General features: G+C 48.9%; 1 protein-coding gene across 1 annotated transcript; it reads left to right on the top strand.

Moving 5' to 3' along the window:
- Positions 1 to 908: 908 nt before the first annotated feature.
- Positions 909 to 19,935, top strand: LOC129144695 (zinc finger protein 260-like). Its single transcript, XM_054687987.1, has 5 exons — positions 909 to 957; positions 1,932 to 2,094; positions 9,667 to 9,829; positions 10,073 to 10,165; positions 12,249 to 19,935. Exons 2-5 carry the CDS (start codon positions 2,080 to 2,082, stop codon positions 14,336 to 14,338), a joined length of 2,361 nt encoding a protein of 786 aa, XP_054543962.1. The 5' UTR covers positions 909 to 957; positions 1,932 to 2,079; the 3' UTR covers positions 14,339 to 19,935.
- The last annotated feature ends 2,230 nt before the right edge of the window (positions 19,936 to 22,165 follow it).

Here is a 22,165-nt window from a genome sequence, read left to right as displayed (position 1 = left end):
ATATGATCACATTTTTTGTTTTACTAACTATTTTTTCACCTAAACTATATTTTAATTATTATTATTACACAGGGTTTAGTAATGTTTTATTTGAGTCAGCCTTGTGTTAAGGATTTCATATGATTTTTTAATTAACAACCAATGACCTTTATAGAAGAAAGAAGGAAGTTTAGAAAGACAATAAGGGAATGAAGTTTGTAGTTCTATAAAGACAAGATAAGGTTTTTTGTAGTAGCATTCTTGTAGTGGTTCCTGGTGGTCATTATCTTTTGATAAGCGTCTGTCATATCTATGTCTTCAGGGAACTTTGCTGTACTCCCCTGCACCCTGGTTCCTTCCTTGCCCAGCAGGACCTAGGGACCTTGGCAAAAGCCATTAGCCCTAAAGGTCACTGCAGGGGGAGGTGCAGCACTGGGGTGTAGGCCAAAGGGGTGTGTGTGTGTGTGTGTGTGTGAGAGAGAGAGAGAGAGAGAGAGAGAGAGAGAGGATTCGCCAGAGACAGAGTGGGGCATAGAACAGGCCGGCTGACTGAAATACACTACTGAGGGGAGCAGTGGGCAAGAAGGGAGAGGTCGGCCATGCCCTGTGGGTAGCCCCCTGCTGTGGAGGGGGCAGATAGCTTGTCAGTCAGCGCGGTGCTCAACCCCTTCAGCCCCAGGGCGGCCCCGTTGACCTCTCTTCCCTCAGAGCCCTGAACCCATTAAGGGCCCCGCAGTTTTCATGAGCCTCGCCCACCTGCCGGTTCTCCTCAACCTCCACTCCTCCCACTGCCAGGCCGCAGCCCCACCCCGACGACGGCCCGACGGGCTGCGCAAGGGGTTGTGGGAAATGTAGTCTCCAGCCCCTGTGGTTCCCGCGGAGGTTTCTGGGCGGGGCTTCCGCGATCTGCGCAGGCGCGGCCCCGCCCCCGTCCGCCCGAACGTTCTGGCGCGTCCGCGAGCGCTGGGGCGCCCCGAGGTGAGCGCGGGTTTGTCCCGGGAGGCCGGGATCGGGGGAGCGGAGGCGCCGGGGGGTTGGGTAGCGGGGGCGCGGGCGAGCGGGGGCCCGGCCGCGTGGAGTCGGGCGCTTTGGAGCCGATTCCCCCGGAGCGCGCGTGGGGGCGGGGCAGGGCCGTTGGGGAGAACGTCCCGGCCTTTCCGGGGTGTCCCCGGCGCGGCCCGGCCCTGACCCCGGACGCTGCCGGGGTCTTCCCGGGGCGGGGCACGGGGTCCCCGAGGTGGGGGCCTGGGGAAGCGCGGGTCCGCCTGTGCACATGCGCGCTGACTCCTCCGGGCCCCCAGAAGGCAGGCGGTGAGGGAGGGGAGACCCGGCGGCGTTTCTGGGGGGGGTATTGCGCCCGGGGCGGGATTCGCGGACCCAGTGGGGGCGGGTGACGTGGCAGGGGACCCAGGGTGGGGGCGGCGCGGTTGCCGGGGGAGGCGGCCCCTGTGGGGGCGGGGAGGTTGGCTGGAAACTGGGTTTGCAGGGCTGGAGGGGGCGGCGGGAGGGGGGAGTTGGGGGGAGTTCCTGGGGCGTTAGAGGCTTGTTGTCTGAATTTCCGGGCGCGCTTTGCGTTCCTGCCCCCAGGCGGCGTCCTGCTGGCCGCTGCATTCTGGCCTCCTGCCTGGATGTGCGCACCCCAGGGGGAGGGGGGGAACCAAGTCACTGTCCGGGTGTCCACGGAGAGGAGGGCGGGAGGCGGCGCGGAGCCACTGCCGGGTGTCCTGGCAGAACAGTGCGTTCGGGGCGTCGTCTCGTTGGAAATCGTGGCCACACTCTGAAGTGACTCATCAGCTTTGAGACGGTTGTTCTTGGCGTGACTGTTGAGCAGGCAGTGGGAAGTGTCACCTTTTACTAACTTACGGTGAACCATCAACCCAGGTTCTGCCACTCATGGACTCGCGGGGCCTCTCCTGCCCCTGCTAGAAGTGTCACACGGCCGTCACCCGCAGGGACTCTCTGGTGTCTCCAGGCAGCGTGTGGGGGCTCTGGACAGGAGACTCCAGGACCCCGTGCAGCTGCCTCCGTCCTCTGGCTGGACCCCAGCGCCTCTCCCAGCCCCGCCATCAGAGCCTTGGTGCGTCCGTGAGAGCAGCGACAATGGGTCAATCTCTGGTGAGTGACGTATTTGCTTCAGCTCGTGGTGCATTGACTTTATGCGAGTTCGTCAACGGACATGGAAATTAGAAACATAGTTTTCTCCAGGGACACATTCCTCACCAGAGAAAGGTGTGGCGCAGATCCAGGCCCTTCGCATGTCCAGCATGTGTGAAGATGGGGCTCTGCCCTGGTGCTCACGCAGCGCTGAGTCAGAGTCTGTGCCTGGGTCGCAGTTGATGACGCTGAAGGTGTGGACTGTGGCTCTTCACCCCGCTGGACAGAAACACTTCCCAGGTCTGCGCTGGTCCGGTGCGGGGTGAGGGAGGAGGGGGAGGATGGGGCCTGAGGACCTGAGTGCAGAATGGGGGTGAAGGAGCCACATGTCTTTTAAAAAGGACAACTGATTTTTTTTTCCAAGATTTGTTTATTTATTTATACATGCACTGGGTACAGTCAGAAGCGCGGGAGGGTGAGAGCATTCACCAGAGCCAGAGCGGGGAGCAGAGCAGGCAGAAGGACCGAGGTACACTGCTGAGGGGAGCAGCGGGCGGCAGGAGAGGTCTTCGCGCCATGTGGGACCCTCACTGGCAATCGAACTGGCGCTGCAGAGACTGCGGGCAGCTTCACACCCCAACGCTCAACCCCTTGCGCCCCCCAGGAGTCCCCAACTGAATTTTTAAGGTTTCTGTGCAGTAGCTAAAATCATATACTGTGTCCTGCACAACTCTCGGAGACTTTCATGCAGGCATCAGTCTTGGCATGTGTGCCGTTGAGTCCAATGGGGGATCCTTAATGCCTGCCCCTGCCTTTCTCTCAGGTGGCCTGCAACCCGAAGGTGACCAGTAGACTCTTCAGAGTCCTTTTTTCTGGCCGTTGTTTCCACTGCTCCTGCGCATTTCTCCTTGGTGTGGTCTGAATGCATTTCTAGTCACACTCACTACACCCTAAGTTGCTCTCCAGTCCAGTTACACTCTCCAAAAGTTCCTGCCATGTTTGAGAACACCATGTGTGACCTTTGGGAAATTTCATTTTTTTTAATTGTTTTAAAGCTTCTTATACTTTTTTCTTATTCTTTTACTTATTTTCCCTCCTCGATCTGTCATTGGCATGTGTAGCACTAAAAGCCTTCTGCTGAAATAGTTGCCAGTTTTTTTTTCCTACAATCCTAATGGATTTTGTCCTACCCCTAGTTTCCCCTCTACCAAACCACTCTGGCCCGTCCCCCGTCTGCCTCCCTCCCTAACTTCTTCACCCATTCCCCTGTTCCCTCTGGTGGTCATCTTTACCTTCAAATGACCCTGTTCAAGTTTTATTCAAGTATTTTGGCTGTAAATGTTTTTTGGGTATTTATTTTCCACAGATGAGTGAAGCCATCTCATATGTGTCTTTACTTTTTGGCTTATCTCACTCAAGAATAGCACCTCCCGGGGCCTCCCTGGTGGCACAAGGGGTTGAGATGCAACCGATGGGGCTGTCTGTAGTCTCTGCAGCACAAATTCCATCCCCCGGCCAGCCAGGGAGCTACCCACATGGCGCAGCAGACCTGACTGGCCTGCTGCGTCCCCCGGCAGTGTTTTTCGGTCTGTCTGCCTGTTCTGTTCCCTGCTCTGTCTCTGGTGAATTCTCTCACCTTCCTCCCCTGCACCTCTGGCCTGTGCCCCAGCTCCTGTATGCATAAATAAATAAATCTTTAAAAAAAATCACCTCCTTGCCCACCCATTTTATCCTCAGTGTGGCCCTTTGCTCCTTCCTCACAGCCCTGCATTGCTCCCCTGCGTGTGCTCCACCCTTCCTGCCCTGCCTCTGCCAAAGGGATGTAGATTGGGCCATGACTGGGCAGTTGGAAACACAGCTGCTCTGCTCACGGATGGGATAAATCTTTTTGTGTTTGAGTTTTCCCGTGAGGATAATGTGTAGAAGTATTGCAGATGATATGGATTTTCCGTTTTTGTTTCCTAAGAAACCTCTGCACCCTCATCCACAGGGTCTTTCCAACTGGCATGGCCACCAGCCGTGGGTGAGAGCTCCCTTTTCTCTGTGCCCTCTCCAGCGTTGTTCATTCCGTATTTTTTTTTAGTGTTTCACTTTTTTAAAAACTATTTTACATATTTTTACATCATTTTCATTTTTGCACAGTGTAATCATTTACATCTTCGTTATAGTCCCCATAAAATTCTCACCCCTCACCCCCCGTTTTGTATAAATCCATTTGTTTTCATTTGGGCCTTCTCAAGGGGTGAGGTGGCATCTAAGTGTGCTTTTAATTTACATTTCTCTTAAAATAAGTTAAGGTGAACATTCCTATTGTCTGTAGGATGTCAGAATTTCCTTTCTAGAGAAGAGTGTATGTAGTTCCTTTGTCCATTTTTTAATTAAGATTTATTCATTTATGCATACAAGAACTGGGGTACAGGCGAGAGGTGCAGAGGGTGAGAGGATTCGCCAGAGACAGAGTGGGGAGCAGAACAGGCAGACTTACTGAAACACACTGCTGAGGGGAGCAGTGGGGAGTCAGGAGAGGTCTGCTGCGCCATGCGGGTTGCTCCCTGCCAGCCAGGGATCGAACTCGCGCTGCAGAGGCTGTGGAGAGCTTCACAGGCTGCGTCCCAAACCCTTGTGTCACCAGGGAGGCCCCCTTGTCCATTTTTAATTGAGTCATCAGTTGGTTTATCTCATTGTTTGGGGATGTTATAAATTTTGGAATGAACCCCTTGTCACATGTGTGGCATGCAGATTCTTTTTCTGTCGTGTTGGTGTTGTGTTCCCTAGTGCACTTTGGGGTAACTGTCCTTAGTGTGTCCCTATATTTTCTGTCAAGTATATCACCAAATATTTAAGCCATTTGGAATTTTATAGATTGATTTATATATCCATATAAGAGCTGGGGTACAGGCCAGACATGTGGTGGGTGAGAGGATTGACCAGAGACAGAGTGGGGAACAAAACAGGCAGATCTGGTGAAATACACTACTAAGGGGAACAGCAAGGAGACAGGAGAGGTCAGGTGTGCCATGTGGGTGAGTTCCCTGACTGGGGATCGAACTCATGCTGCAGGGGCTGTGGATAGCTTCATAGTGCTTTGCCTTAACCCCTTTCTTCACCAGGGAGACTCCATGTTGCTGTGTTAAGTCGGTTGGAATTTGTTGAGGATTTTCGTTTCTCTGTTCTTTGGTGGTGTTCGTCTATTTTTCCCTTTTATGCTCTCTTTTTTTGGGGGGGATCAGGGCAATGTTGACCTCGTTGTATGTGTTGGTGAGTTTTCCTCCGTCTTCAGTGTTTTGGAAGATGCAAATTTCTTTGTGCTTGCTTCTGTCATGGTCTCTCTGATGATTTCTTTTCTGTGTCCCTGAATGCTTGAGTATCTTGTGCTCCTGAATGTAGCTAGTCCCTGTGTTCCGATCTGGTCTCCCGTCTTCAGTCTGCACTTCTCCTGAGTGAGTCAGTCAACTGTGTTTTGCCATTTCTGCCAGTTACACTTGAGCGTGGGCCTCCTGCCCAGGCCTAGTACCACAGGCTCGGCTCCCACCTGACTGCGCCTGTAGCCGTCCCAGTGGCACCTGCCGCTCATGCCACATGCAAACCTCGTCCTGTGTTGTGCCCTCCCGTGTGGGATTAGATCCTTCTCAGCCCAGGTCTCCCGCCACCAGAAAGGCATTTCTCTGTTTCAGAGTTTAGTCTCACCCAATGCAAGTTACTCTTCAATATTACCTGATATCTTAATGGTTGCTAACAACAGCACCGCCGTGCGTGCGTGTGTGTGTGTGTGTGTGTGTGTGTGTGTTCACTTTCTTTCACATTACAGTTCTCATTCTTGGCCAAACCTGATGGGTGCATTTTCTCAGTGATGAGGTTGCTCCCATTTCTGCCTCCGACTGGCCAGGGTGTGGTGACACCTCAGAGTTCAGTGGGAGAAAGTACTCAGGAGTCAGTGGGACGTGTTGGAACAAGGGTCATGACACAGACACTCGCTGAGTAAAACCAGGTAGCACAGATGTTCATCATTTGACCTTTGGTTGTTGGGAGTTTATGTCAGTGATGCTCAATGTACTTTTTAATAAAGAGCTTCAGGTTTCTGTCATCGAGTCTGGAGTATAGTAGGTGTGTTTGCATTTGCCATACGTATGATTCTTGCTGAAGTTACGGTTAAGGTAGATTTTTTTTAATTTTGATAGATGTTTATAGAATATTGATAGAATGAATATATTTTGCAACCTAATTTTGCCAGCTCTTCTGTCACCTGTGACCATGCAAGTGTTTCATTTTATAAACCTTTGCACTGTGGGGAGCAGCAGTGGCTGCTCTTCTGCCCAGCATGACTGTTGCTTCCTTTTCTCCTTTTCCTAGTAAACGTGGCCCTCCATTCATTCATTCATTCATTCATTCATAATTTAAAAGATGAACTTATTTATGCATATAGAAACTGGGGTATGGGCCAGAGGTGTGGGGGGGGAGGATTCTCCAGAGACAGAGTGGGGAGCAGAACAGGCAAATCTATTGAAATACACTGCTGAGGGGAGCAGTGGGAGAGTCAGGAGAGGTCTGCCACACCATGTGGGTAGCTCTCTGGCTGGGGATTGAACTCGTGCTGCTGTGGCTGCGGGACAGCTCCATAGGTAGTGTCTTTACCTTTGAGCCATCGGGAAAGACCCTGACCCTTTATTTAAATGTAAAATAAAAAGTCTCCTTTCGCTGTTATTGCATGTGGTGTTCTTTGGCTTTTAGTATCTGACAGTGTTATACAGCCATCACCACCTTCCAGATTTTTTCATTTCCCAGTAATGAAATACTGTACTCATTAAACTCTCGCTCCCAACTGCTCAGTCCCTCAGCCCCTGTATCCACCATTTACTTTCTGTTTTCAAGAGTTTGACGACTCAGACCTGTATGAATGGAGTCTTATTACACCTTGTGTTCTTGGTGAATCTCTTATTTTATTGCATTGTTAACTGTTTTGTCATTTCATAGGTATCATACAGGAGTGCATTCATATTGTAGTGTGTGTCATTGTTTAGTTCCATTGTGAGGCTCATTAATAATCTCTTATGTGTATTTACCAGTCATATTTATCCATTAATCCATCACCTGGCGCTTGGGTTTATTTTGCTTTGGGCTGTAATGACTGGTGGTGCAGTGACAGTAGGTGAGCAAACGTCTCTGCCCGTTCCTGTTGTCCCTGCTATTGGTGAACACCCCGGGGTGGGTGTGGGTCCTCCTGTCATTCTGAGTTCCCTTTTCCCAAGAATCACCTTCCTGTCTTCCCTCCTGGCTGCATCATTTATGTTTGCCCCAACAGTGTGCAAGGGAGCCCGGTCCCAATTTTTGCCAGTTCTTTTCTTTCTTTTTAAATCATTGCGATCTCAGCGGACGTAAAATCTCATCTCTTGTACTTCTCATTCATTTTTACTTCGTGCCTGCTCGTATTGAGAATGTTCATGTGTTAGGACCCGCTTGGTATGTGATTTGCAGAACTGTGTATTCCAGTCCTTTACTCATGGCGGCACATTTCCATTTTGAACAGGGTCGAAAACGTGAGGGGATTGTATTGTCCCATTTCGTCATATGATCCTTTTATGGCATCCTGAGCCCACTCCTGCTGGGAGGTCCCGTGAGTTTCTGTGTGCGGAAATGAGCCATCCACCTTCTCTCTGCTGTTTTATTTCTCGTATTAGTGTTTTAATCAATGAGCCTGTAAATAAATGCATTTTTGTTTTCCTAGAACTGGGATGTGCCGGGTTACCTTGCGAGAGTTGCTGTCAGTGCAGCAGGCTCATCGTGTCCTGGATGCTGTTGTGTCTTTGCATTTGTTTAATTCATTGTTTAACCCTCCGGGTTTCTTTATTCCAGCGAGTCTCTGCCCTTGGTTCCGCTACATGCATTGCTTACTGTTTTGTCATTTCACTGGCAGCGTACAGGAGCTCCTGTGTGTGTGAACATGGGTGTGTGTTATAGTCTGCTCACTGGGTTTTCCTTTCCAGAGTCGCTTTACTGTGGCTTTCATTAGTTTTCCAAGAATGAATTATAACTAGTTATGACCGTTTTTATGTATGTTGTCTTTTTGTTGTTGTTGTTACGTAACGTCACCCAAACCCATTGTGAATAGGGGACACTGAGCATTTTTGTTAGTTCTCCTCTCATTGTGAATGTTGATTTCACCTGTGGCTGTGTCAAGGACTTGTTTTGTGTTGAGGAAAAATCCTCTGAAGCCATTTTTAGCTAATACAAATGGAAATTTATTTTAATGGGTTCCTATTCTATATGTATGTGGAGGTGCACAGGATTTACTACACAGGAAAGGAAATGATTGAATACATTTATGGATTTCTTAAGATGTTTGTTTTCTTATACCGTGTATCTTATTTTCCAAAACTCTTTCATTGCTATGATCTATTTTTTTTTCTTTCTCCAAAAGAAATATTTGTCTCTTCTAGTTGTTTTTCCTCTTCTTTCGATAACTTTTGTTCTGGTCACCGTGTTCTCCCCTACGGTGATGAAAACTATCAGTAATATCCTGGAGATTCCCAAATTCTTTCTTTTCTTTAATATTTATTTTATGTATGCATATAAACACTCAGGTGTAGGCCATAGGTGCAGGGGATGAGAGGATTCACCAGAGACAGGGCGGGGAACAGAACAGGCAGACTGAGTGAAATACACTGCTGAGGGTAGCAGTGGGGAGACAGGAGATATCTGCTGCACCTTGTGGATAGCTCCCTGGTTGGGGATCGAATTCGTGCTGCAGCAGCTGCCGATAGCTTCATAGTGCTGAGACTTAAACTCTTGTGCCACCAGGGAGGCCCTGATTCCCAAATTTCTCTTTTCAAATTAGACTTCCTGATCTATCAGACACATGTCCAGTTGCGTGTGGAATTCCAGTGTCTACCAGCCCGTCATGCGGACAGCATATTAGGAAAACATTCCTCGTACCATGTTCTCCTCCCCTTTGTCCTTCCATTTTAGAACTGATGAACTGTTCTATCATCTTCTGACTCTGTCAGCTGAACATCTTTTCTTAAAATTTTATTTTATATATATTTTACATCATTTTTTTATTTCTGCACAAGTTATGCATTTTCATCTTGGTTATAGTCCCCATACATCCCACCCCCCTTATTTTGACCCTAATCCCTCCACACCCCCCCCCATAGTGCATCTCTGGTTTATACTTGCTTATAGTTGAACATCTCTTACCTGTGCTTTTTCCCACCTCATTGCTTGAACATTCTGGTTTCGGGTTCAGTTTTTGTTTACTGTGAGTTGGAGATACCAGGCTTTGAGGTCACAGGAGTAAAATATTGTCACAAAGTTGCACACGATTTTCATGTGTTATGAAGCTCCTTTAGCACATGATTCTGGTTGTGTTTGTCTGTTACACCTGCCAGCCAGGCTATCAGCTCCTCAAGGAGCCAATTTTATTCATCCTTTTATTCTTAGAATCATAGACACTTCCAAATATATAAGGTAAGCTATAGGTCTACTTGTAGGACCAAAGGAGTGAATGTAGAGACGAGGCTCTTTCATCTGCGAATTCTATACAGGACCGAAGACCCACAAAATAAGATGTGTTTGCACTTGCTCTATCTGACCCAGGCTGCCGGCACTGAGATGAGAAATGTTCCCTCAGAAGAGACGGTGTCATTTGAAGATGTGGCTGTGAACTTCACGTGGCAGGAGTGGCGGTACCTGAGTGAAGCTCAGAGGACCCTGTACCGGGATGTGATGATGGAGACCTGCAATCACCTACTGTCCCTAGGTGAGGAAGCTCCAGTGTAACACTAGTACAATGCTGTCTTCTGCACCGATAAGTGTGCACTTACTTATGAAACTGAGTGTTGGTGAGGTTGAACATGGCAGGCAGTGTACATTTTGGGTGTTTTGGTTTGTGTTTGGAAAGATTCAGATTGGCCTCTTTTGAACAGTTCTTCACACTGCATTTGTTAGTTTTCAAAGACTGAAGTTGAACTTGATCGAAGACCAACACTGTTTCTCATCACAGGGCGCTGTGTTACTGATCCTGAGGAGAGCATCAGGTCGCAGCAGGGATTACAGCCGTGGACTGTGGATGATCCCCCAAACCAGGACCTCTCAGGTCAGTCAGTGCTTGCCAGGCCGGGAGGCTGAGAGGAGGCTGGGAGTGTGGCCAGTGATATTGGCCACACTGAGGTGCTTTTCCAGTGTCCAACCTTGGAGAGTGTGTCTGCATATATCAAACTGATTCTTTATTCTTTATTCAGTTTCCAAATACTAATATCTTGTGAATTTTGTCCTGCTCTTTTAATGATGGTTGTCTATGTTCATAAACCAGTATGCAGTCCCTGATACTGTGGGGATTATTCTGCAGTGATCACATTTCTCTGTTCTCTCTCTTAGTGTATTCTCATAGACTGTTTTCTTTAGGTACTTGTTGAGGGATTTTTTTTATTTTTTCCATATGTTTATGGGAAGTTTAGCCAGTGGTAAATTTTCTGAGGGGAGAGCAACAGTACTCACAGAAATGATCTTTACATTCTGAAGTTATATGCTCTGTGAGGAAAGAATATGTAATAAATGCATTCATTAATAGAGAGGTAAAGCCACAGAGGATGTTTGACCAGCATGAGTGGAGGATGTTGTTTTTGTGTGTGTTCCATACGCATCATTATAGAGATAATTCTTTTCTTTCAGAGCTCAGGTGAGGTGAATGGGTTGCACTGACATGTCATATCTATAGTTCCCTCTGCAGTCTGGGATAGTGGCTATGTATTGCTATTGGAGATATCACAGAGCAGGTGACTAACTCAAAAGGGATAGAGAATCATTGACTGGAGAGTTATTTAGAACATGAGTAGTGTTTCAGGGGCAAGCCTTGTGACCGCCCTCATAGTAATTGTGAGGCTGAGGAGGACCCAGAATTGTTCAGCGTTGGAAGGGATGTTCTGTGACATGGGAGGGGGAACCTGAGGTGGTGGTTTCTAAAGCCATGGCACCAAGAGTTTCAGGTTGGGGGCTCATACATTGGGGAGCAGTGTGACCTGTGCAATCCCACCTTCTCGTGGGAATCATTGGGAGGAAAGTAAAGGAATCGACGACAGTGTGATGTAGCTGAGAGTCACACACGGCATAAAAACTGGAGCTGCTATGAACAAAGCAGAAATATAGGTTCCAGGGAGTGCGTTGAGACCACCAGGGTGTTGCTCTCAGAAGGATGTGAGAAAAGACTTTAACGCTGATAACACAGGATGGATGCAGAACTTTTTTCCTATCGCTTAGCAGGAACGTGGGACACAATGATGAGGTGGAGTTTGCTGCATGTATTAGGATTCTGAGCCTTATGTGATATGATATTTAAATATGAACTGACTGGACTCTTCCGTGGAGGGAAACACATGCCTCTGAGAACTTCTGCAGGTGACCGAGGCCCGGGGCAGGGTTGAAAGAAAAACTAAGGAAATGGAGAAGCAGAGTCCTTGTGTCTCAGCAGGCCTATTGCTTAAAGTGCCTGGGCAATGACTGGGTCTCTCAGTCCACAGGTTTCTGGGAAAGCCATGGCCTCTGCAGGGCTTGGTTATTCAGAAAGTACCCTCAAGAGCTGCACAGGGTCAGTCTAAGAAAGAAAGTGTGTAGGATCTATGTTGGGTGAAATGCTTTTGGTTGAAATCGACAACTCTATTTAAAAGACTATATTTACCAAATATTTATGATTTTATAAAACCATTGTGAAATTAGATTTACTGCTTTGTTATCCTGGTTTGGCATTAGAAAATCTGTTAACTGGGGCCTCCCTGGAGGCCTAGGGATTAAGTCTCTTAGCTCTCACTATTATGGCCTGAGTTTGATCCACAGTGAAGGAGTTCACTGACTTTGGCATAGCAAATCTCTCCTGTCTCACCCGCTGCTCCCCTCAACAGTGTATTTCAGTCAGTCCGCCTGTTCTGGTCAACATACTCCCCTACAGCACGCTCCCATACAGCACCCCCACGCCTGCACCTCTGGCCTACACCCCAGATCTCCTATGCTAAAGTAAAAAATACCAAAAAATCTATTCTCCCCATAATTTACTACAGGCAAAAAGCATGAATCAGAAAATCAATACCTGTAAATTATGTTGTAATATAGGAACTTCCGTGCCGCTTAGTAGTATTCACTCAGAATGCTTACTTTTTAGAGACATGGTCATTTTTATCTCACTTTAGATGTCCATACTGTGGATCACCTGACTCAGGACAGCCCTGCAAATCAGGGCAGACATTTGTGGCAAGTTCTTACCACCAGCAGCAAAATACCATCCAACGAGAGAACTGACTTAATGGAAAAAATCAATTTGCACTCAATTCATTGTTTGAACCATAGTATCAAAAATGAAAACAATTCAGCAATGATGTCTGAGAACTTTACTATACATAGGACCATGATGATCCCTGGTGAGCCTCATGAAGAACATGCTGGAGAGAATGAGGAGGTCGCTAGTAGAATGAGGGAACCTATCAAGTATCCTGAGCACCTTAGTCACCAGGTGATTCAGAACTTTCAACAGCCTTTTGAATTTCGTGAACAAGGAAAAATCATGAGTGAAGAAACAGTATTTACACCTAGAGGAGACCTTCTGGAAGGGATTGTCCGTAAATGCAATGAGTGCAGGGACACCCATGATAAGGTACCTTTCGTTGTCCGAGACAGTACCCAAGGAGGACAGACTCGCTGCAGTTGTTATGAAAAGGGGAGAGCTGCGGAGATGACTCCAGTGCATTTGAATCCTCCTAGGTATGTTGAACATGAGCAGCAGAAATGTTATGAAAGTGGGGTCAGTCTCAGAAACACATTTCACACCTATCTGCGTGAGAGTACCCAGTTAGGGAAGAATAATTTGGGATATAAGAGATATGGTGAAGCGGCCTCTAAAACCTCTGTTCTGACTGATCATCAGAAAACACAAACAGACGATCAACCTGATGAGTGTGGGGACACCGCTGAGATTTCCTTACAGAGGGGATACCAGAGAAATCTCACTGCAGTGAAGTTGTTTGGCTCTAACGATTATGTGAAAACTTACTCATGGAAGACTGCCCTCACTTTACATCCACAGTCTCAAACGGGAGTGAAGTGCTACCCATGTCAGGTGTGTAAGAAAACTTTCAGGCGGAAACTTGCTTTTAGTGTCCATCAGAAAACTCATACAAGGGAGAAATCCTATGAATGTCAGGCGTGCAGGAAAGTGTTCTCCGGTAAGTCAGTTCTTGTTCTACATGAGAGGACTCACACTGGAGAGAAATGCTATGAATGTGAAGGGTGTGGGAAAGCTTTTTCCAGGAAGTCTCACCTTACTGAGCATCAGAAAATTCACACTGGAGAGAAGCCTTACAAATGTCAAGAGTGTAGGAAGACTTTCCACTGGAAATCATCCCTCCCTCACCATCAGAGAAGTCACACTGGAATGATGCCTTATGAATGTCAAGGGTACAGGAAGACTTTTGACTGGAAATCATCCCTCACTGAACATCAGAGCGGTCACACTGGTGAGAAACGCTGTGATTGTGAAGGGTGTGGGAAAGCTTTTTCTAGTAAGGCACACCTTATTAGACATCAGAGAATTCACACTGGAGAGAAACCCTATGAATGTGAAGGGTGTGGGAAATCTTTTTCCAGTAAGTATTACCTCAGGGAGCATCAGAGAATTCACAGTGGAGAGAAGCCTTATGAATGTCAAGAGTGTAGTAAGACTTTCCAATGGAAATCATCCCTCAGTCTCCATCAGAGAAGTCACACTGGAGAGAAGCCTTATGAATGTCAAGAGTGTAGGAAGACTTTTCAGTGGAAATCATCCCTCAGTAAACATCAGAGAATTCACACTGGAGAGAAACCCTATGATTGTGAAGGGTGTGGGAAAACTTTTTCCCGTAAGTCCAACCTCATTAGACATCAGAGAATTCACACTGGAGAGAAACCCTATGATTGTGAAGCGTGTGGGAAAGCTTTTTGCCGTAAGTCCAACCTCATTAGACATCAGAGAAGTCACGCTGGAGAGAAACCCTATGATTGTGAAGCTTGTGGGAAAGCTTTTTCCCGTAAGTCACACCTCATTACACATCAGAGAATTCATAATGGAGGGAAATCCTATGAGTGTCAAGAATGTGGGAAGGCTTTCCACCAGAAATCGTTCCTCAGTAAACATCAGAGAAGTCACAGTGGAGAGAAGCCTTATGAGTGTCAAGAGTGTGGAAAAACTTTTTCCCGTAAGCAAGCTCTCACTGGACATCAGAGATGTCACTGGACAAAATCCCTATGATTGTGAAGAGTGGGAATACTTTTCAGGAAGTCAGCCCTCACTAGGCATGACAAACTCCACACTGGAGGGAAATGCTATGAATGTCAAGAGTGTGCAGGCAGGCCTCCCCTGGTGGTGCAGGTGGTTGAGCGCAGCACTGTGAAGCTGTCCGTGGACTTTGCGGTGGGAGTTTGATTTCCTGGCCGGCCAGGAGCAGCCCCATGGTGTGGCAGACCTCTCCATTCTGGCCCACTGCATGTATTTCAGCACTGTATTTCGGTCAGTCTGCCTGTACTGTTCCCCGCTCTGTCTCTGCTGCATCCTCTCACCCTCCCACACATCTGGCCTGTACCCTGGTTCTTGTATACTTGAATAAATAAAAATCTTTTAAAAAATCTTCAAACTTAGGAGCTCAAACCACATCATGCAGCTGAGAGCAATGGGAACTGACATACAGTTTCAATCCTAATTGTGTGGAGTTACCTGGTTCACTCTGTTCTCCCAAGTTCATGCAGTGATGATGTTACTGTTCCTGTTGCCGTTGCCTCTAGTATCATCTTAAGTTCCTGGGCGATGCTATGCCTGTCCACAGCAGCTGTCTGTCTACATGGCACACTGCATGTTGCGTGGGTAAGTGATCTCTCTGGGTTTTCTAACTTAGTCGTCACGTTCTGTCCAGTACTCTAGGTCTCTGTGGTGCCCCCCGATGCTGGAATTGCTCACCACCAAAATGTCCTCCTCTAGAAGGAAACGTTGAACTGTGTGCTATCGGCTATAGGTTGAGGTCTGCAGATGTCTTTACCTACCTTTCATGATGAAGGTTTTTTGGGGCCTCCCTGGTGGCCTGGGGGTTAAGTCTCAGCACTATTGCCTTCTCTGGCCAGGGTTTCAGCCCCAGCTAGGGAGCCGCCCCACATATGGCCGCAGCAGGCCTCTCCTGTGTCACCCACTGCTCCCGTTAGCCAGGTATTTCAGTGGTTCTGCCTGTTTGTCACCACACTCAGTATCTGGTGAATCCTAACACCCCCAAACCTCTGGTCTACACCCCAGTTCTACAAAATAAGGGAATTTTGTTGGAAGATTAATTCTGCATACAAGATCTGGGGTACAAGCCGGAGGTATGAGGGGGTGAGAGGATTCTCCACCGAGAGAGTGGGGTGCACTACAGGTGGATCTACTGAAATCCACTGCTGAGGGGGGCAGTGGGGACACAGGAGAGGTCTACTGTGCCCTTGGGTCACCTCCCCGGCCAGGGATCAAACTCATGTCTGCAGTACTGAGAACAGCTTCATAGTGGTGAGACTTCACCCCTGCGCCAATTGAGGCCCCTGAAATTTTTTTAAAGGAAAGGTTTCTTGCCTGTTAAAATTTTTTTATTAAATTATTGTTCATCTTTGTGCAATATTGGATTGCTCCCTTTCTGTATAATTCTTGCAAATGTCCTGTCCGCACCGCCCCTGTGACCCGTCACCCCAGGCCCTGGTGCTCCTCCTCCCCTCCTGGCCCCTCTTCTGCCCCATCCCCTGCTGGCGTCTCAGCTCTGTCATCTGCCTGCTAGTTTTGTCTTTTTCCCCTGACACTTTCTTCGTTCCCCTGTATTCCTCCTGGAGGTGATGATGTAATCCAGGTCTTTTTCCTGCACTCTTTGTTCAGAACATAATCCCTTCCGCCGTTGCTGGCCGTGTCCGGAATGTGGTCTTTGTCTGAGTCAGTTCATAGCTTGGGGTGAGTGGTCGGTGTGGAATGTGGTGGCTGAGGAAGTCCTTGATGTAACTCTTGCTCCCACTCCCCCCCTCAGGGGTCCGGGCACCTTCTGGTGTGTTTCTTTGGCTCCGTGGTGATGCCTAGTGGGGAGTTTTTGCAGCAGGCCCGGAGTCTGAGGCCTTGGGTGTGCTCTTCCTCATTTCTTGTCTTTGGTGCGAAAGTACTTCCAAGTGGAGCCCAGAGTTCCAGAAGAGCCAGACATTTACTCACAGGAGTAAGGACAAGAAAGCTCCCTGAGCAGAACGGTCCCAAGGGGTGGCCGCTGGGGCCGAGAAGCAGGGGCTCCCACGGCTGTGGTGGTCAGGGAGCGGGTGCTGGTCGTGGGGGTCTCTGCGGCGTGTCTCTTGCTGAGGGGCTTGGCCTGAGTCCTCTCCCGAGGCTCCGAGGCCCGCTGAGTTTGCCCTCGTTACTCGCCTGCATGTCCACACCTAGCCTTGGTCTGTGGATTTGCAGTCGTGCCCTGTGTCGGCTCTGCGGCGTCCTCTCCGCAGGGCTGGGCTCGGGGCCCGTCCATCGGGGATTGTTTCTCTGATCATGGATTTGGGATTTGGGCGCCCGCTACTCCCTGTCCGTGCCCTCTACACAGCTTCCTCAGTCAGGAACATCTCAGGAACACCTCAGTCAGGAACATCACAGGAACATCCTGTGTTTCCAGGTCGGTGACTGATGGGGTGTCTGTCCCCTGAGAGCATCCTCCCTGATTCAGGGGGAGGTACATTGGTCCCATCAAACTCCACCTGGAGTGTTGGGGCCATGGGCCATATTCCTCAACACGCCATGGGAGGTTGCTGAGGTTTTCACCCCTAGGCCGCAGGCCACTTTCCACGATGCTGCAGGCTCCTAGGCGTCCTTGAGCGCCCATTAAAGATGGCATTGGGCCCCTCAGCCTTCACCTCAGACCTGGTCCAAAGAGGCCTGCAGGGTTTGCTAAGACAACACTCCTCTGCTAGTACCACGTTCCCTGGAAGTGCCTGTTGCTGTGACGTGACCCATGTGGGCTGTTGCAGCAAGGGTCACTCTCGGCTCTGAAGGTGAGGGGTTCAGGGGACTCGTGTCATGTCCCCCTGCAGGTGTGTTGGGGCATCCAGGGGTGTGGCGGGTGAGGCCTCTGTGGATGGGTGGGCGGCCCAGGTGGGTGGTGATGCTGTCAGCGGTGGCCCAGGAGAGGCCTCCACTGTGATCCATGGGGACCTTGCCCAGCTCAGCCACATCCCGGGGTCAGGATGCGCAGCATCAGCACTGCCCAGAGACACTGTCCACGCTCCAGCGGTGAGGACACTACAGGAGCCTTGATCTCCAGGGACAGGTTGTGGACCAGGGCAGGGGAGCAATCCCCAGAGACGAGTGGGGAGCAGAACAGGCAGATCCACTGAAATCCACTGCTGAGGGGAGCCGCGGGGAGACAGGAGAGGTGCTGCGCCCTGTGGGTCAGCTCCCTGGCTGGGGATGGAGTTCTTGCCACAGTGGCTGTGGACAGCTTCACGGTCTGAGACTTACGGAGCAGGGAGGCTGTGGGTCCATTCTTGTGTGGGGCGCTTATCCTTCGGATATGGGGACAAGAGGTGTGTGCTACTTGCAGGTCTGTGCCATCTCCCTTGGTCGCCCCCACCCCTAAGTTCATCCCCTGGATGAAAGGCAGTGTACCCATAAGATACCGAGGTGGATGGCCGGTCTTGGGCTGCGAGGTTCACTTTGTCTGGAGAAGCAGAACTGCACGGGAAGAACATGTTGGTCTTGGTAATGTAGCCAGGCTAGAAGACAATGAATAGTTTGACTTTTAACCCTTTGCACTCCGAAACATTCTGGACATTGGCTACCAGCTACTCGATGCTACTTTGCAGCGGAAACGTGCATTTACAGACCCTCGTATTATTTAGTATAATTTTGGAACCAAATAACGTATTATAATGATAGTGGACTTATATGAATTGGGTGACATTGAGGAATGCATATTTGCAAAAAAAAACAATATTTTATTGTTTATAATTTTGTACAGTATGATAAGTTTTGTCACACTCCCCAATATGCATTGCAGGCTGATTAGTGGAGCTCATCTTTACTACTACTTGTGTCACGAGACTCATTCATGGTTGGACGCTTTGCCATTGTTCTAATAAAAAATATAAATAAATGCATGGGTTGAAAGTTTCTAATTGTTATTACTGACAAGATATTTACCAAAATAGCTTTCACCAAACAATTTATTCACTAAGAAAAGAATCACTTTTCCGATTTTCTCCTCTTTAGATCTATGTGCACTTCTCGAAGCTTCAAACCAAAATGAGCTCAGCTTTGAAAATCTTTTCCTCCAGATGTAGACTTGTTTATTTGTAATTATATATCTCACTACACAGTGTGCACTGTTTGAAAACCGACCTTTCTTCTACAAACTCCCCTTATCACTCTTTTCAAGTGGCGTTGTGAAGTGCTCGGACCGTTGTGAGCACGCATCTCACATTCTTGTCCGACACAAAACCCGCTGATATTTCTTGTATATATCTTAGCAATTTTACGATATTTTGATTTAATTTCTTGTGCCATTTCAAGATAAACCTTCAGGGAAACATGCATGTTTCAAAAAGTTGCGTTGAAATAACTCAATTTCCCAAAATCACTAATAAATTGCAATGTCCCCTGAGAGGGGACATCCGAGTGATATGCTAGAATTCCTATGTCCCCTGAGAGGGGACAGCGGAGTGCAAAGGGTTAAGCAATGAGCAGAAAGAACGCAGGTCTATTTTGGGGATGTATGTAAGCCTTTGGGACACCCTGGTTTCAGAAATAAGAGTTAGACGACAGAGTGAGTGTATGTAATGCCACCAAACTCTGCATATGAAAAACATGCCTTCCTAAGTACAAATAATGAACTAGAAGAGGAAATTAACAAAGCCATCCCACCTACAATTGCACATGGAAAAAAAAATAACTGGGAATAAATTTAACAGAGGAGGTGAAAGACTTTTACAAGGAAAACTATCAAACATTGTGGAAAAAAATAATAGAAAGCTTAGAGAAATGGAAAGAAAGACCCAGCTCATGGGGTGGAAGAATCAACATTGTCCAAAGGGCCATCCAACCCAAAACCCCTTCTAGATTCACTGCAACCCCAATAAATATCCCGATGGCATTCTTCAGAGGAATAGAACAAAGATTACTGAGGTTCATATGGAAACACAGAAGACCCCAAATAACCAAAGCTTTCCTGATTAAAAGCGGTGGGAAATGAAGGAGTCATACTTCTGACCTCAAACTAAAGGTAAGGGGCCTCCCTGGTGGCCCAGGGGTTAAACACAGTGCTCTCAAACTACTGCCAGCCACTGTGCACAAGTTGGATCCCCAGCCAGCCAGGGAGCTGACTGCCATGAGCCTCAGACCTCTCCCGACTGGCCTGCTGCGCCCCTCAGCAGTGTATTTTGTCAGTCGGCCTGCTCTGTTCCCTGCTCTGTCTCTGGTGAATCCTCTCAACCCCGGCATCGACGGCCTGTACCCCAGCTCTTGTGTGCATAAATAAATAAATCTTAAGTATTCGTTAAACGAGTATTTTGGAAAGCCAAATAATTGAGCTAGAGTTACCTTGTCAAATTATTAGTTATAAATTAATCTGACTTGTGATATCATTTTGAAGAATACTAATAATAAATATGTGTAGATTCATGAAACACATCTGTAAAAACTTGGATGTGTGCAAGAATATGTGGAACATCCCGAGAGAAAGGAAATACATCCCGAGAGCAGGCCAGGAGGAGCTGCTCACCTTCTCACAAGCAGGGATGAGCATCAAGCAGTCTCGGGCGGGGAGAGGAAGCGTTGTTTCCAGCTCGTGTCCTGAGACTTTCCTGGGCTGGGCTGCAGTGCCCGACACATGTCGGCCAAGGTGAGGTGAAGTGTGGACTCTCTCAGACCTGAGGAGAGAGTGATCGGGGCTGTCCTCCTGCAGAGAGCTGGGGTGGAGGACGTGGACGCTGCTCAGGGCACCGTCTCGCCGTGACTCTGCACACCCTGCTCGGTGGCCTTTCGGGATGAGCTGAGGAAACAGTGTGAAGGACACGTGAAGTCTGTGAAAAGGCCCCTGGCGCTCGCCGTGGTCACTGCTTAGTAGCCCGGGAATGTTTTCCCTCTGCAGTGAGCCCTGTACAGGCTCCGGTGGCTCCAGGCCCTCCAGGGACGCTGTCGGGGAAGCTGGAGCCCCTGCCTCCCGGGGCCTGAGTCCTGAACTCGCAGGGGGAGGTTCCGGGGCAAGGTGGAGTCAGGGTGCGGAGGCGGCCCAGACCCGGAGGTGCCAGGAGGCGGCCCTCGGCGGGTGGATTCCTCCATCGGGCACGAACGTCCTCAAGGCGCTCGCGGGGGATTCTCTCCACAGCGGCCCGCAAGGCCGGCGGAGGAAACGGGGTGATGAGAAGCCAGGGGCGGCGGTGCGTGGGGGGACCTGCACCCACCTGGTAAGAGGCTGCCCTGGCACCATCGCCTGCAGGTACTCGCGCTGTCGCGGGGCGCTCCGCGGGGGAATGGGCCGTCCTGGGTCCCCAGCTGGATGTCCCCCTCTCGCGCCCCCGTGACCAGCGTGTCCTCCCCGCGCGGCGACGGTCTTGGCGCCTGGGAGCGTCAGCCCGTCCCGGGCACGACCTCCCTGCGCACCGGGGTCTGAGCTGGAGGTGCCTCCTCCGACTTCTCAGTCCTCCCTCGACTCTCCCGGGGCGCTGCTCCTTCAGCGCCACTGGACACGGGGTGTCCCCAGGGGTCGTGCGGGCGGCTGTCGTCAGAGTGTGGCGAGACGAGTACGTGCGGGGGTGGTTCTGTATCTGTCACTCACCTCCTTCGTCTTCTGGGGGGGCGTGACGTCGAAATTGGGAATTTAAAAAGTCCTATTGTTGGGGGGGGGACTGCAAAGCCCCCAGAATATCCGCTCTAGAAAGGGTCTGCCATCTGCTGCATCAAGAAAAAGCATAAAAAGGGGCCTCCCCGGGGGCAGAGCTGTTGAGCAATGGGATGCGAAGCTGCCCACGGCCTCTGCAGTGCTGGTTCGATCCCCGGCTGCTCCCCGGCCACCTGGTGAGGGTCCCGCATGGAGCACAGACCTCTCCTGCCGCCCGCTGCTCCCCTCAGCAGTGTCCTTCGGTCCTTCTGCCTACTCTTCTCCCCGCTCTGGCTCTGGTGAATTCTCTCACCCGCCCGCGCTTCTGACTGTACCCAGTGCTTGTATAAATAAATAAATCTTAAAAAAAAAAAAAAGGAATGAAATTCTGAGACCTGGATGGATTTTGAGTCTTATGCTAAGTCAAAGAATCAAGACACAGAACATAACTTCTTACAAGATTCCATTAATTCCAAAACCCGATGAGGGGTATCTACAGAGAGAGAGAGTAGATTGGATTTTGCCAAGCCCAAGAGTTGGTGCAAAAGGGAAGTATCTGCTAATGGTCTAGGGTTAATTTGGGGGTGATGAAAATGTTCCAAATTTTATTTTGGTGGTGTTTGCACAACTGTGAAGTTATAATTTATTTGTATGCTCTAATGGGTGACTTTTATGGTATTTGGATTATATCTTTACAAATTCTTAAGAAAAATAATGACTACCACCATTAGGTTATGCTAAACCAGCAATACTATGTAGTGATTTTAAACTTCAAATGAACGAAATTGCTGTAATGTCTGAATGTTTATGTGCTGTTGCTCATTTTGTTCTTCACTTAGGAAACATCCTTCAGGCTACATCATGAAATTTACTAAGAAACACCCTTTGATTGCTATTATTTCTGTTGCTGAAGTGTCAGGGAATGGAGAGACAGAGAAGTGTTTTTTTTTTTTTTTTTTTTTTTTTTTTGCCTAGACCAAAGTCACACTGGAAAGTTTGAATTCTCTAAGCTTTCTTCTGGAGAGTCTGCAATCACTATCAGTCTCTCCACGATGGGAGATGTTGCAGAGTCCAGCCACATTCCTTAGTCTGCCTGTCCTTCATAACCTATGTCAGGTGTATCTGGACAGTTCAGGGGCAACCTTGGCCCTCTGCAACTCAAGACAACTCCTCCCAAACACTTTATCTGCAGAGAGCCATTGAGGAACCCCCTGTGCGCCAACATTTCTTGA

The sequence above is a fragment of the Talpa occidentalis genome, unplaced genomic scaffold (genome assembly GCF_014898055.3).
Source record: "Talpa occidentalis isolate TD23 unplaced genomic scaffold, MPIMG_talOcc4v2.1 talOcc4.6, whole genome shotgun sequence".
Taxonomy (NCBI): Eukaryota; Metazoa; Chordata; class Mammalia; order Eulipotyphla; family Talpidae; genus Talpa; species Talpa occidentalis.
This window is presented reverse-complemented; position numbering and strand designations above follow the sequence as displayed.